Genomic DNA, 13823 nt, shown 5'->3' with positions numbered 1-13823 from the left:
TCATTTTGCCCAACTGTAGGCTAATGTAAGCACCCTAAGCATGTTTGTGGTAGGTGAGGCTAGGCTGTGATGTTTGTTGGATTACTGTACTGTATTAAAATGCATTTTTGTCTAACGATATTTTCACATTACGATGGGTTTATCGGAACCTAACCCCATCATATCCCGGGGAATGTCTGTATCATTCTTTCTTATTATTTGCACAGTGGAATTTCTGTAACTTTCTGCTCCCGATTACATAAAAATAGTTTTGTGTATAATGTTTATGCTCATTTTAAATAACATTGGACTGAGGTGCTCAGATGTAGCTGAATTGCTTTATACAGAAAAGCAGAATCTTGGCCATTGTTCAGATACAGTTCCTATTGGTTGGCTCGTCACTCACACTCAGTGCTATTTATAACGGTTTGCCTTGTAATTAAATGAGGGAAAGAATGGATTCATTTGTTGGGGACACACATATCCTTGGCAATCCTCTGTTTTTCTCAACGGAACTATAGATCTAGTGTAGTATGCTTGACTGCTTTTCACTGCACTCGCAAAATTTATTTGACAGTTCACAAAGCAGCTTTCCCTTATTGTTATTTAAATGCTGATACTGTCGTACAGCATAAGCATTGTATTTAGTGCCAGGATTTCCCCAAGTTTTGTCCAGATATTCAAGACAAAGGTGATGGGAAGCTGCTTGGGCTATTATTTTGCATTTTTACTGTTTCCATGAGAAGCAGTAGTTAATTATTCAGCAAGCATCCATTCAGGGTTGTGGTGAGCAGGGATTGTACAACACGAAGCACAGGACGTACAGCTGGGAGTTGCCTGGATGAGATTCCATTTTGTCGCAGGGCACAGGCAACGGGACACAGCGTTGGCCAATTAAGAAACACCAACAATTCGTGGTACCTTCTATTTTTGGGTTGGGAGAGGAAAACCCCTCGGAACACTGGGAGAGTGAACAAAATGGATTCAGGAAGAGCTGTGTGAGGGCGAATATTTAGCAAAAATGGCTAAAGTAATGGCTAAAGGTGTTTTACGTTAAATGTAGTTTTATATATTTTTTTAATGAATAACACATGAAACAAAGATTCAGACAGGGATGTGTGTATTAAATCAGAAAGCAAATGAACAAAAAACGGTCTTTAGGGTCCTGCATTTGCAAGACATCCTTATATACCAGTAAATAAAGCAAATGACTCCCACATAGCAAAAGCAGGGGGACCAAGGTGTAAAAGTGTGTGTGCCACCGATATCCAAGGTCACGAGAGAAATGGCTGTCAAAAGGTATATGATTGCAGCTGTCAGAGCTGATGCGGCACATGAAATGTCTGACAGAAAATCTCCATTAAGACTCTGTGAGGTACACTCAGAAAATCAATTGTGATGTTACTGCCGTCGCTAGCGGAAGGAATCTGAGACATAATCAACTGATCGATGACAACAGTGACGTTAGAGTCGTTGACTTTGTGTGATAATGTACCATAAACTTTTACCCTTTTTTGTTACTTTTTCAAAGTTGCATGCAGCTTCCATTAGAATATATAGGGATTTTTAAGATTGATTATTGATGTTGCCCATGTCTATGGTATAAATTGAGTTTTTTTCACATTACTCCACAAAATATAATGGCAATTGTTTTAGGAGAAGGTTGTAGGGATACTGTATAGCATTTTCTGGCATTCTTGTTTGAATAAGATCTTCTGATGTGTGAACTTTTTCAGCCCTTGCTATTGCCAGTTCATCAAAAATGTCCTTACCTAGTAGATGATCAGATTTTCAGATTTTTTTTTAAACTTTGTAGTGTAAAATGTTGTTATACCGATTTACTGAAGTCACAGCATAACTTGAATATGTAAATAAACTTGCAGCTCACTGTAAGAACAAAGCTGCTTAAATCGGCACCTGTAAAAATGAGAAATGCTTGCATTTAATCAGTATTAAAGTGTTTGAGACCACTTCTACAGTATGCAGGAGTTCCTAAATGAGGAAAAACAGAACTATGACAACAGATTTCTCCCTGCATGACATCATGAGTATGCTCTATGTCTAAAATTAAACTACTTTTATCAAATTACTGTGCTTTACAAATGTATTCTCTCCCTGAAAATAACTTAAAATGTTGGCGGATGACTTGTGAAAACTTTTACGTAGAACTACCATTCCTGTCATTTAGCTTCTATAAATTAATTGATTTTCCAGCTGATTATCCAGTGCAGTGCTTGGTTGGGGGGGGGGGGGGGGGGGGGGGGGGCAGGATCCTATCCCACAGAGCATGCTGCGGGGGGCAGCCTGGGTGGAATGTCTGTCAGATAAGTTGGGGCGTTATCTCTGTTTAAAAGTTGTGGTTAATAAAACAAGCTGTATTGATCTCCTTGTGTTCAATGTATTACAATTAAAATGTACTACCTGAAATTCCGGTTAGTTTGTTAAATTAATTGTTAGTGTCATTTACACATATACAGAGAGTCTTACTGAACCGTGTTGTTAAATAATAAATGACATATATAGCTGTTAGGGTTAGGGTTAGGCATGTCTGACAATACAGGGATAATGTAAATGACGGAACTAATGGAAATATTTATTCAGGAAAAAACATACGCCATCATGACCCAATATGCGTGTTGCTATATCGAAGGTTAGTAGTAAAAACACATACATCTCTACGATAGTGCTAAAATGAACTGGATTTAAAAAAATATATATTATTATTGCTTCTCTGTGCTCGGGATCAAACATTTCAAAGTGCATTTTTATGTTTATTAACGAGTAAACTGGGAGTTCTCCTGTGAGATGTTCCAGCCCTCCACTGTGTAGGATACTCAAAGCCTCCTCAGGAAAAACTCGAGGCTCCACTGACTGTATAAAGACAATAATTACTGTAATTATGTGGCTCTCTGCTTATGATAACTAACTATGCTTTATATTCATATTCACATACAAACAATTTCTTAGAAAAACTGTACATTAATTGGCAAAAGATTTAGAGATGTTACTGATTTTTCTGTAGCCCTTGTCCTGTTCCAGGAGGCAGGGGGCCCCAGAGCCTGTATTTCTTATATATTGAATATAAAATTATGCATTTTGTTACATCTACTCATGTCACGTCTATGTCTGCATTGCAAGTTGCAGATTGAGAAATCTGATTGGATTTGGACCTATAGCTACAATTAAGTGCTAATTAGCAGCTACATTTCATTATGTGTAGCGGCTCAATCATACACATGCATCGTGGTTAGTTTTGTTAGCAATAACATGCATGGTTATTGATTGGTGGAGAGTCATCCTGATTTTATCACATGACATTTATTTTGGTCTTAGAACCCTGGTTCTCACACTGCGGTATGTGTATCAGCAGTGGTACCTGGATAGCTGCAGTGCTCCCAGGTGGTATGTGGGAAGACCCTGGTCATTTGTTACTCTTATTTGTTACTGTGATTTTTTTTCCTTCAGCCGTGCTGTACTTGACGGCTTTGGTCTGAAGTGGTACTTGGTCCAAAAAGTTTGTGTTGAAATATGACATGTAGAACATACCGCATTTCATTGGGTCTGAATCTCTGCTCAGCAGAATGACAATGAAGTTGAGTGTAATCTAGAAGAGAAGACAAAACCTAATTGGATGTCTCCAATGATTATTCAAGCCTTAAGTTTCTTCCAGCCTCTTATTCAGATCAGTGACCCTGCAGCCTAACCAAGGCAGTTTGGGACATAAAGTATGAGAACTGTCCTACCTCAGGGCAAACAATCACACACCCATTACGGGCAATTTAGAGATGCTGATTAGTCTAACTGCTCATCTTAAGACATCTTAAGCCCCATGTGTCATGGGGAGAACATACACGCTCCGCACGCATATTAGGATTCAAACTTCCAACTCTACAGGTGTAAAGTAACAGCAATGCACTATGACACCGTATATTTTGAGTACAAATCTCTAATTTTTTTAGAGCAGAATAAATGAGCTGGATAGCAATATTAGTGGGATGACTTTGGTGAATGGCTTTTTATAAATCACAAACCATCCATCTTCTAATTAAGTCACTTATCTGTGCCAGAGTTGCAGTTGTTTAGAAAAGTCAGGTTTTCTAAAATATGATACCAGAATTCTCGTCAGAATCTAGATGTCTTCTAACATTAGCAGAGCTGCAGTGTTTTTTTGCTTTTTGTCTGATTATGCAGAAGAATATTCCATTTTAAACCTCAATGTAAGATACCAGTATATGTTATTGAAATGGCTGAATCTGTTTCATGCAAATATTGCAGGTAATTATGCAACAAGAAAATAGGTAGTATGAAAATGTTTGGAATGCCCGTCATATATTTAGCTGGGCTCTATTGTTATTTAAAGTTACTGCGTATTTCGGAATTGGGCTGATGCTCAGTAGAATGCCCTTTCTGTGATATTGCAGAATGTGAGTCTGCATATTTGTGCTCTGTGATGGGCTGTCAGCCAGTCCAGCGTGCCGTTCCGGTCCCGATGCCCCCAGCTTCCCGGGACCGGCTCCAGGATCAGCGAGACCCTGTAAGGGCTAAGTGCTTATGGAATATGGATGTATCTGTCACATGGCTTAGTCAGATGAGTTTGTCCAGAATGATATTAAGTCAGGAAAGTCAAAATATCTCAGCTAAATACATCTAACTGTTTATCGTGGTTCAGGTCACAGTAGGAGGGTGAAGCATAAGGACATAATGCTGGGAGACATACATGGAGGGAAGGAGGTGCATGGCAGGGTGAACAGACACACACACATACAGACACACACACACATACAGACACACACACACACACATACAGACACACACACACACAGACACACACACACACACATACAGACACACACACACACATACAGACACACACACACACACACACACACACACACATACACACACACACACACACACAAAACACACAGACACACACACACCTTTCTGGGGGCTGTCCATTCATTAACCCAAATCTCGATAATGATGACCTTAACCCCTACCCAGCCCTGAACTTACCTGTAAGTAACCAAACAAAATACAAGACTTTTGGTATTTTTAGTTTTTTTATTGCAACCACAGATTTACAAGTATAAGGTAATACGTTACAGGTTTTTATCACATTGTGGAGACCAGATTTCCCCATAATGTAATAATTACAAACACACACACACACACGCACACACACACACACAATGCTAGATGCCAGGTAGCCTCTCGGTGTGCCGAGGAACCTGGAGAACTTGGAGGAGCACAGAGAGAACATCAAACTCCAGGTGCGCAGAGCGGAGATGGGATTTGAATAATAATTCGGATATGTTGCTCCTCCACATACACATTCCGATGCGCTTGGGTATCTCACATTAAACATCAAATGACTGAGACCTTTAAAACCTTTAAAAAGGTTATGTGTTTTTAAATATGAATAAAGTGAACAGAGTGTAATTTCAGAGTACTGAGCCTGACAAGAGAAGATGTTATTACACAGGGACAGTCTTCTCTGCGTCTGTGCAACTTCCACTTATAAAGAAAAAAAAGCATTTCAGATGTAAGCAGGCAGAGCTTCAGTATATCATGGAATACTTGAAGGCATAAAAAGTGATTATTCTGCACTATAAATCCAATTCCAGACCATCTGAATTTTTTTTATCTCTCTAAGTAGTAGTCAGTCAGTGAAGTCTGAACCATGATTGGCAGTCTATAAATGCTACTTTGTAGAATTCAGACTTTGTCAAAATTTGATGTGGAAGCGAGAACACAATATACCAATATACATGCTGTATTTCTATACATATCGTACAGAATGCATAGCGTACAGCAGGGGCGAGCAGTCCTATCCGGAAAGGGTCGCTGTGTATGCAGGTTTTTGCTCTAACTCCCTAATTAGATTACTAATTAGACGACTGATTGGGTGAAGAATCCCTCACACCTGAGTCTGAACAGCTGACCTAAAGGTTATCCTAAAAACCCACATACTGTACACACCGGCCCGATAAGATTGCCCGCTCCCCCCAACATACAGCATATTTGTGGAATGATTTTCACTCTGCATAATGATTCTGCAAAACATTAGTGACACATCCTAATGTTACATTACACCCTCTTAAGTCCTCAGAAAAGCGTACCTGTGAGTGTTTTGCAGGGATGTTGGCTGGGATGTTGCAGGGATGCTGACTCCAATGCTTCCCACCAGGGGCGGAAATCCCATTTCAATTTTGGGGGGGACAATAAACAGTAAAATCTCAGAGAGTAATTTTTGGGGGGGACATGGAAAAAAAATGCTCTCTCCTGCTTCTTTGCAACTTGTTTTGCACAGTTTGCCTTCAGCATGTTAAATAATGTTATGAATTGATGCCTTTATGACCACATTCAACAAAATGTCTTAATTTCCACTACAGTCAAAGTAGATTTACAAAAATGTAAGCATGAAGAAGTTCCAACATTATTACGGAAACACTTTCAAAGCTAATAACAACAAACTACTTCAAAAATGCGAAACTTTTTATTATAGTGTTGTGTCAACATACAAGTATATTAACAGTTATGGCAATTTAAAAATGAACAGCCCTTGTTTGTTTGACTTATAACTTAACAACAAAGATTTAATAAAACAATCCCTTTAACCAGGGGTACCCTAACTTTTTCATTTATAGAGCCAAAATGTAAATCTATCAGTTGTGAGCCAAATGGAATAAATTTCACAAAATACACTCATAGTATGGTATCTTTTTCATTTGTTGGATACTAAATATGCTAGGATTTAGCTAGCATCATCATGCTATCATTTGTAAAAATTTACAGCAAAGTGTCTGTCGAACAGAGACATTTCCATGTCACAAAAGTACCACTTCTCTAAACAAAGGAACCAAATGTCCTCCTTCTGGTGTCACTACATCCAACAAATTCCTGGCAGATCGTGTCTATGTTCAGCATGTCCAATCTCTCTTTGTGGACATTACAGACAACTAGATTGTTAAGTCTGTTTTGGTTCATAGTTGCCCGTAACCAAGTTTTTAGCCGACGCAATGTACTGAAACTCCTTTCCGCTTCACACGACGACACAGGCACCACCATCAAAATCCTGATAAGAACCTCTACCTGATCAAACAAGCCCCGTACCTCAGCTGGGAGTCCTCTGAGAATCCCTGCAGCCTCCCCAATACTGGTACATGGGTATTTGTTCTGGAAGAGAGGCAACTGCACAGCGAGGGAAGCTCTGTTTAGCTCAGGATACTGATCTAAACAGTCATCTAATTCTCCAGTGAGGAGGGCACTTTCAACCTTTACCAGAATATTTAGACTTTCCTGGTCAAAGCGTTCTGCAAACTGAACATCAATGCTGTCCAACACTTTGAAGAACTCTGCCCTGTAGTAATCCACTGCTTTCCCAGTGACACGGTTTGCCGCCTGGATGGGCTCAATGGATTCTATAGAGTCAACCAATGTTGTAGCTTTCTTGTACAGTGCAAGGTAGCTCTCATCATCTCTCTTTCCCTTAAGAGAAGTCCTCACGTGATTGACAGCATCCAGCATACCAGAGACAGTTTGGATTTTCTTCTGCAGTGAAACATTCAGGCATTCTAGCTCTGCAACAACAGCAGACGCAAGTGTGAGTCCCAACACAGTCTTCCCTTTGGTAAAGTGCTGAAATAAGCCACTGGCAGTAGAGGCAGTCTTCGATGAGCTTTTGGCCATCTCCTCTAGGCTGTCGAGTACTCTCTTATACTGCTGTAGCACAGCTATTATTGCAGAATTTCGAACAGTCCACCTTGTTGGGCAAAGTGGTTTCAAGGTGATGAGAGGAGCATGTTCACAAATAGCAATATTTTCAAATATGCTCCTGAACTTTCCTGACTGTCCAAAAATTATGCCCAGCTGGTGCACCCAAGAAAGGCAGTCACGGATCAGTAGGCTGGCAAAGCAGCCAGCTTGTGTTATCAAATTAACACAGTGTGCACCACAGTGTACATACAGGGCTAATGGCTGCTGCCTCCTCAGTATTGCCTGTGCACCTGTGTACTTTCCTGCCATGTTTGCAGCGCCATCATAGGTCTGTCCACGTAAACCTGACAGTGGCAGATTAAGTCTTAACAGAACATCAGCTGCCACCTTTGCGATTCCCTGGCCTGTTGTATCAGAAACCCTATACAGTCCAACAAACTCTTCATGTGGGACAAGGTCATGGTCCACATAGCGCAGACAGACACTCTCCTGTTCTGCACCAGTAACATCCTGAGTACCATCAATAATTACAGAAAACTGCAAAATGGGAAGTGCCTGGATTTCCGCTGTAATTCCACGGATTACTGTATTGGCCATGATGTTTAAAATTTCATTCTGCAATTTGGGGCTTGTGTACATGGTTTTACGATCTGTTAACCACTTTAACAAAATGGGATCATCTTCTTCTGCCCTGAGTTTTAAGAGCTGATGCAGATTTCCACTGTCATCTGTGTGGCCTCTTATGGCTTGTCCCTGTCTTGCCACAAGACGCACAGAACTAACAATTTTCCTAAAGCAATGCCTAGCCACCTCCTGTTGTTTACTCCAAGGGCTGGACAACTGAGCACTGATGGGATTCGACTGATGTGCACTCACACTGACATAGTGGCAGTGGGCTTGAGAATTTTGGTGCACTGTGAATTTTGCAATGGCTTTTTTCCAATTTCTGAAGCCTGAACTAATGAAAGCAACATCAGCTCTTTGTCCAAAGGAGGACTGGTGTGAGAACCCTTTGCTGCAGTAAAAACACAAGACTCCTCTCACTGACGTGCTGTAGTGTAGCCATGGAAAATCATGAAACCATTTCTGCTGGAAAGTCAATGTCTTTTTCGAAAGAGTTTGTGTTTCTATACACTGAGATGGTGGTTGGTATGGTTTTGTGCAGTCACTAAGATCTGAACTAAAGCATGCATCCAGCTGTCCTGTATCATTGCTTGTGTTGGCAGTAAAGTCATCGTGACCCGTTGTGTCATCCTCCACTGTCCCTGTGCTGGTGCTGCTGCTGACCGCTGCATCTCTGTCCTCGCTATCTTGTGAAGTCTCAAGCTCTCTGTCTCGCCCTTCAACCACTTTCCCTGACTCTGAGCAGTCTGACTTCTACAATAGAAAGAAATGTTTCTAATATTCAGAATAACCCAAAGCACAATTAAACACAACAACAAAGGTGTGTTCTTTACAACACTGTATGCCCTAATAAGAGACTGACCTGAGACTCTGTGCCTGTGTCTGACAGGCTCTGGCTGCCTGTGCTCAAGTGACTGGACTTTGCCTAATGAAACCATTTTGAAACAATTTCATAGGCATTTCTTTCCTTGTTTATAGATGTCTTTATGTTTAAATGCAAGTTTCTACTTACTTGACGTTTTGGAGCATTAAAAAACGACCTGATGTCTGCCGTTTTTCGTTTCCCTGCCATTTCAACTGACCTGGTCTGCTGACAGTTGGACAGCAACACACACACACAGATTTAGTTTTGATACCCTACTACCCATATTCATCTGCTAAATAGGATGAAACGCGGTCATTTTCATCGATCTATAAATGCTCCGCAGATTCCAGGGGCAGACCGTGAAAGCGTACGTGTCCGAGGAAAATAACTTTTGGTCACCTTAGTGAATGGAAGAATAATAGTGGAATAATCCTGGAATAACCAGAGAACATGAATTGATCAAAATCTAAAGATATCGCCCAGTAATCGATGTCTATGTTCGACATATATGACCACATTTGACATACATATTTAAGTTTGTAGAACAAGCGGTGTGATAAATGACTTACTGCTGGAAACTGCCGGCTTTTTGATTCCCGCCTCCTGTGAGCCTGCGGCTGCTGTGAAGAGCGAGGGAGAGCCGGCAGCCCCGCCCGTTGGAAACAGCGTGTGTGGACCGACCGTACCAATTTGAGGAATAAGGGGGGTGGACTTTAATTTCTCAACAATTACAAACACATTGTTTTGCATTTGCAGACTAACTTTTACGTTGTGGTTTTACAAGACAACACAGTTTTACTGATAGCATGTATGTGTTTACAATAACTTCTTCTGTGGGGGGGACAACTTTGTGTGAGGGGGGGACGCGTCCCCCCCGTCCCCCCCGGGATCTCCGCCTATGCTTCCCACGGTTGTGTCGAGTTGACTAATGGGGGATCTCTGCTCTGGGTGGCCTATTGCATCTCCTCTCACTGATGTCCAGTTGGATTGAGATGTCTTAACTGGGCAGGCCAATGCATTAAGCTGAATTCATTGTCATGTTTGTGGACTGAAGCCAGGTGAAGCCTTGTGCCATGGGGCATTATCCTACTGAAAAAAAAATCCAGTCTCTGACAAAGGAAGGCATCTGATTGACAATAATGTGGCACCAATACATTGCAGGACTTTTATTGAGCCCCACACCCAAAACAAAACAACAGGCCAAATCTTCAGTCCAAGACTGTGGTAACTCATGTCATGATGGATTGATGGTTTTCTCCATACCCTGGTCCTCCAATGACCGTGTAATGGAAGGAACTGAAATTTTACCAGCTGCCAGCTTCTCTTCATTTGTGTCAAGGTCTTGCAAGTTGCATTTATTTATTTGTTTGTTTTTTTTTGTAACAAAATTATACTGAATGTAAGTTGACTAAATAGACTGTCCTGTCTCTTTTTTGTTTGTTCTTTTATGAATAAGCTACTTTGAAACCACTGGCCTTTTATTGGCTAGCTGTCTTCTTTGTGGTAGAACCTTCCAGAAACACAAAGGAAATCGCGCGGCTTGATCTGCCCAGCTGTGTTCTAGGTTTGTTTTCTTTCGCCTGGGTTCATCTGCTCAGTCTAATGTTTTGTGTATTTATTGTTTAGTTATCATAAGTCTTTTTATTTTCATTTTATTGTGTATAATGTTGGAAGATTTTTTTAAACAGTGCTATGGATTTGGCTACACAAAGGAGCTCCAGTTTCTTTGTGATTTCCCGAAACTTATCTGGTAATTAATTTTTTCCCCCAATATTTCCAGTTTATAGAGAAGAATCTAATTCCATGTGGCAGACATGCTTTGAATTCACAAAACAGATGGTTTTCCTGCCTTCACACATGCACAGAAAATTATCACATCATATCTGCTAGAAATGAGTCTGCTGGCTTTCATAACAATACTTCATTTAATTTAATTTATCCCATTTGCATACAAAAATCTGTGTGAAGTATTATTCTAAGAAACAGAATATTTTTTTCAGTCACAGCAGTTCTGGTAGTTATTCTTTTTGTCTTTGCCATGGAAAATACTTCTCTTTCAAAAGTCATGACCCTGTTGATTAACAGTGGTTGTGCAAAAATTGTATCTTCTTTTGGTCAAAATGTTATTCATTTGTAGTAGAAAGGAAAATTGTACAGTGTTTTTCTCTCAGCTAGATAAATAGGAGACATATAAATGAGTTTTTAAATGATCTTTCATCTTCCGATTTTGCAGTAGCATGTTAAGGAAGTGCCTAATGCACAGCAATGAAATAGCTGAAGGTTCCTGTAGAACACACTGCATTACACATTTTAAACGCATGACTACAGAGACAAAGATCCTCCGCACAGTGTCTTTAAAAACGTATAATCCACGGCTTGGAGTACATCAACACTGCATATAACATGGTCACTACACATCTGGCATACGTGTTTGTACTTATATATTATTTTGACGTTTATGAGCAGATAACACATTTATTAATAGAACTATTTCCCGTCAATGATTACATTTTTACTTAGATATGACTCAAGCCAGTGTCGTTAATTCGAAAACTGTCCAGTGCTAAGCTAAAAGGCCACGTACAAATGTGTAAGCAACATCTGCAGCCAATGCACTGCATTGTATACTTTTAAATGCACGGCTATGCAGGCAAAAGAAAAGTAAATATATACTCAGTCATTATTTTATTTCATTAATTTTTAACTTTAAGTATCTCTTAGTATACGGTTGCATTATGGGTAAAATCCAAATAATTCAGTTTAAGGAGTTTTAAAACCGGACTTGCCTGCCTTTCCATTTAGGCAGGTTGAACAGGACTTTAAAGTATGACTGAATTACAAGTGCATTGCATCAGTAAATAATTTTGGTATTAAATCACTGACTACAAATCTTGGTCCTCAGCCTGAAGCATTGTTGTTGTCTAAATGATTTGTAGCAAAGTGAAGTTTTTATAGTTTTTGTTATTCATAAATTGTGTTGTAATGCTTAAACTTTAAGTAACATTAGTTAGAAATAAAGATAATAATTGGCCATTGATTTACTCCTGTGATGTGATTGGCTGGCACTGCATGTGCGGTTACAGAAAATTTCTGACCAATCAGATTCATCAGTGTCATGGTATGATATGTAATGCGTTAGTTAGTCCTTAGCTAAACATATACAGAAAATGACCAGAAAATAAATTAAGGTGTTCTCTTCATTGTGGCTGTAGGATGTACTCCTGGTTCAACTCCTTCGTTCTGTCAATAACTGAAATATCCAGATGATTTTTTCGATCGGCTCACAGAAAATAAAGTGGGCGTTAACACATTGGCATCATGCTGTAAATACAAACAACACTGGAAAACTGTAGTGCCAGGTTTCTTAACCACTGGTCCTGTGGCAGGGAAACAGCCTGGTCCCTAATGAGCCGCTGCCTGGAACCGAACCCGATGGCCGTGAAATACATCGATGGCTTCCCAAAATTGGTGAGGGGATCTCCACCCAGCTCGCTGACATGATAAATTGATGAATCGCTGGGCCTTGTGACCGGAATGACTGAGAAAGCCTGCTGTAATGGACACCTTGTAGTGATATTTAGCACTGCTTCCTCAAATCAGGGTGTGGCAAAATCGTTTTCCTAATGTAGCCCAAATTAATCTCGATTAAAACATAATTAGTAAGCCTAAAAAAACCTACTTCATTGCTTTTACAATAAAAAACACAATGTTTTACCAAGAAGCAAAATCAGAATGACGATGCTCTTAAAATCTTTTCACACAACAGATGTTTACCACTTTTCCATTTATTTCATAAACTTTAAATAAAGTTTCTGAAATAAACTTTAAGGAAAATATTTTTATTTTAAATAAAAAATATATGTAAAATAAAACAAGTTTAGTTTATAAAATGGAAAAAGTATGTAACAGTGTATGTCTGATCCTATTAGCTGGTTGTGAGCTGATGGCGTAGTCAAATTCTAAGCTAAAGAATACTGAGTGTATTTTTAGTAAATGTTAAATGAGTAACATGCAAATGTAGAAAATTCTCAGTGTGTGCGAAACTTTTGACTTAGCTTTTATTTTTAATGTTTTTATTTTATTGTGATTTATTTATTATTCAATTATATTTTTTAAACATTTTATTTGCTATTGTAACATGCTATAAGATGCATGTAGCCTCATACCTCCAGATTTTTGGGGTTGATTCCTGTAGCAGCAGTCTGTATTGTATCTTTACTGTCTGTACTGAATGCTTACTGTATTTGTGTACAGTCTCTGTATTTGTGTGAGGTTGATTCCTGTAGCAGCAGTCTGTATTGTATCCTTATTGTCCGTACTGTATGCTTACTGTATTTGTGTGAGGTTGATTCCTGTAGCAGCAGTCTGTTCTGTATCCTTACTGTCCGTACTGTATGCTTACTGTATTTGTGTACAGTCTCTGTATTTGTGTGTGGTTGATTCCTGTATCAGCAGTCTGTTCTGTATCCTTACTGTCCGTACTGTATGCTTACTATATTTGTGTACAGTCTCTGTATTTGTGTGGGGTTGATTCCTGTAGCAGCAGTCTGTACTGTATCCTTACTGTCCGTACTGTATGCTTACTGTATTTGTGTACAGTCTCTGTATTTGTGTGTGGTTGATTCCTGTAGCAGCA

General features: G+C 39.6%; 2 protein-coding genes across 2 annotated transcripts in view; one reads left to right on the top strand and one right to left on the bottom strand.

The window, feature by feature from the left end:
* The window catches only part of LOC111837966 (nectin 1b-like), a 147610-nt gene that overhangs the window by 87306 nt on the left and 46481 nt on the right, over positions 1 to 13823 (top strand). The window lies entirely within an intron of this gene.
* Positions 6460 to 10056, bottom strand: LOC140579671 (zinc finger MYM-type protein 1-like). The gene is made up of 3 exons (XM_072702346.1): positions 9335 to 10056; positions 9185 to 9247; positions 6460 to 9075 (listed from the first exon to the last, which is right to left on the bottom strand). The coding sequence occupies exons 1-3, from the start codon at positions 9392 to 9394 to the stop codon at positions 6829 to 6831; spliced, it is 2370 nt and encodes a 789-aa protein (XP_072558447.1). The 5' UTR covers positions 9395 to 10056; the 3' UTR covers positions 6460 to 6828.

This window comes from Paramormyrops kingsleyae, chromosome 18, assembly GCF_048594095.1.
Source record: "Paramormyrops kingsleyae isolate MSU_618 chromosome 18, PKINGS_0.4, whole genome shotgun sequence".
In the NCBI taxonomy this organism is placed as follows: Eukaryota; Metazoa; Chordata; class Actinopteri; order Osteoglossiformes; family Mormyridae; genus Paramormyrops; species Paramormyrops kingsleyae.
The sequence above is the reverse complement of the archived record's forward strand: the minus strand, read 5'-3'. Positions and strand labels throughout refer to the sequence as shown.

Coding starts and splice junctions, on each gene's coding strand:
- LOC140579671 (XM_072702346.1), bottom strand. CDS start 9,394: ATGGCAGGGAAACGAAAAACGGCAGACATCAGGTCGTTTTTTAATGCT. Junction 9,248..9,334: donor TTAATGCTCCAAAACGTCAA/GTAAGTAGAAAC, acceptor TGGTTTCATTAG/GCAAAGTCCAGTCACTTGAG. Junction 9,076..9,184: donor ACACAGGCACAGAGTCTCAG/GTCAGTCTCTTA, acceptor TTTCTATTGTAG/AAGTCAGACTGCTCAGAGTC.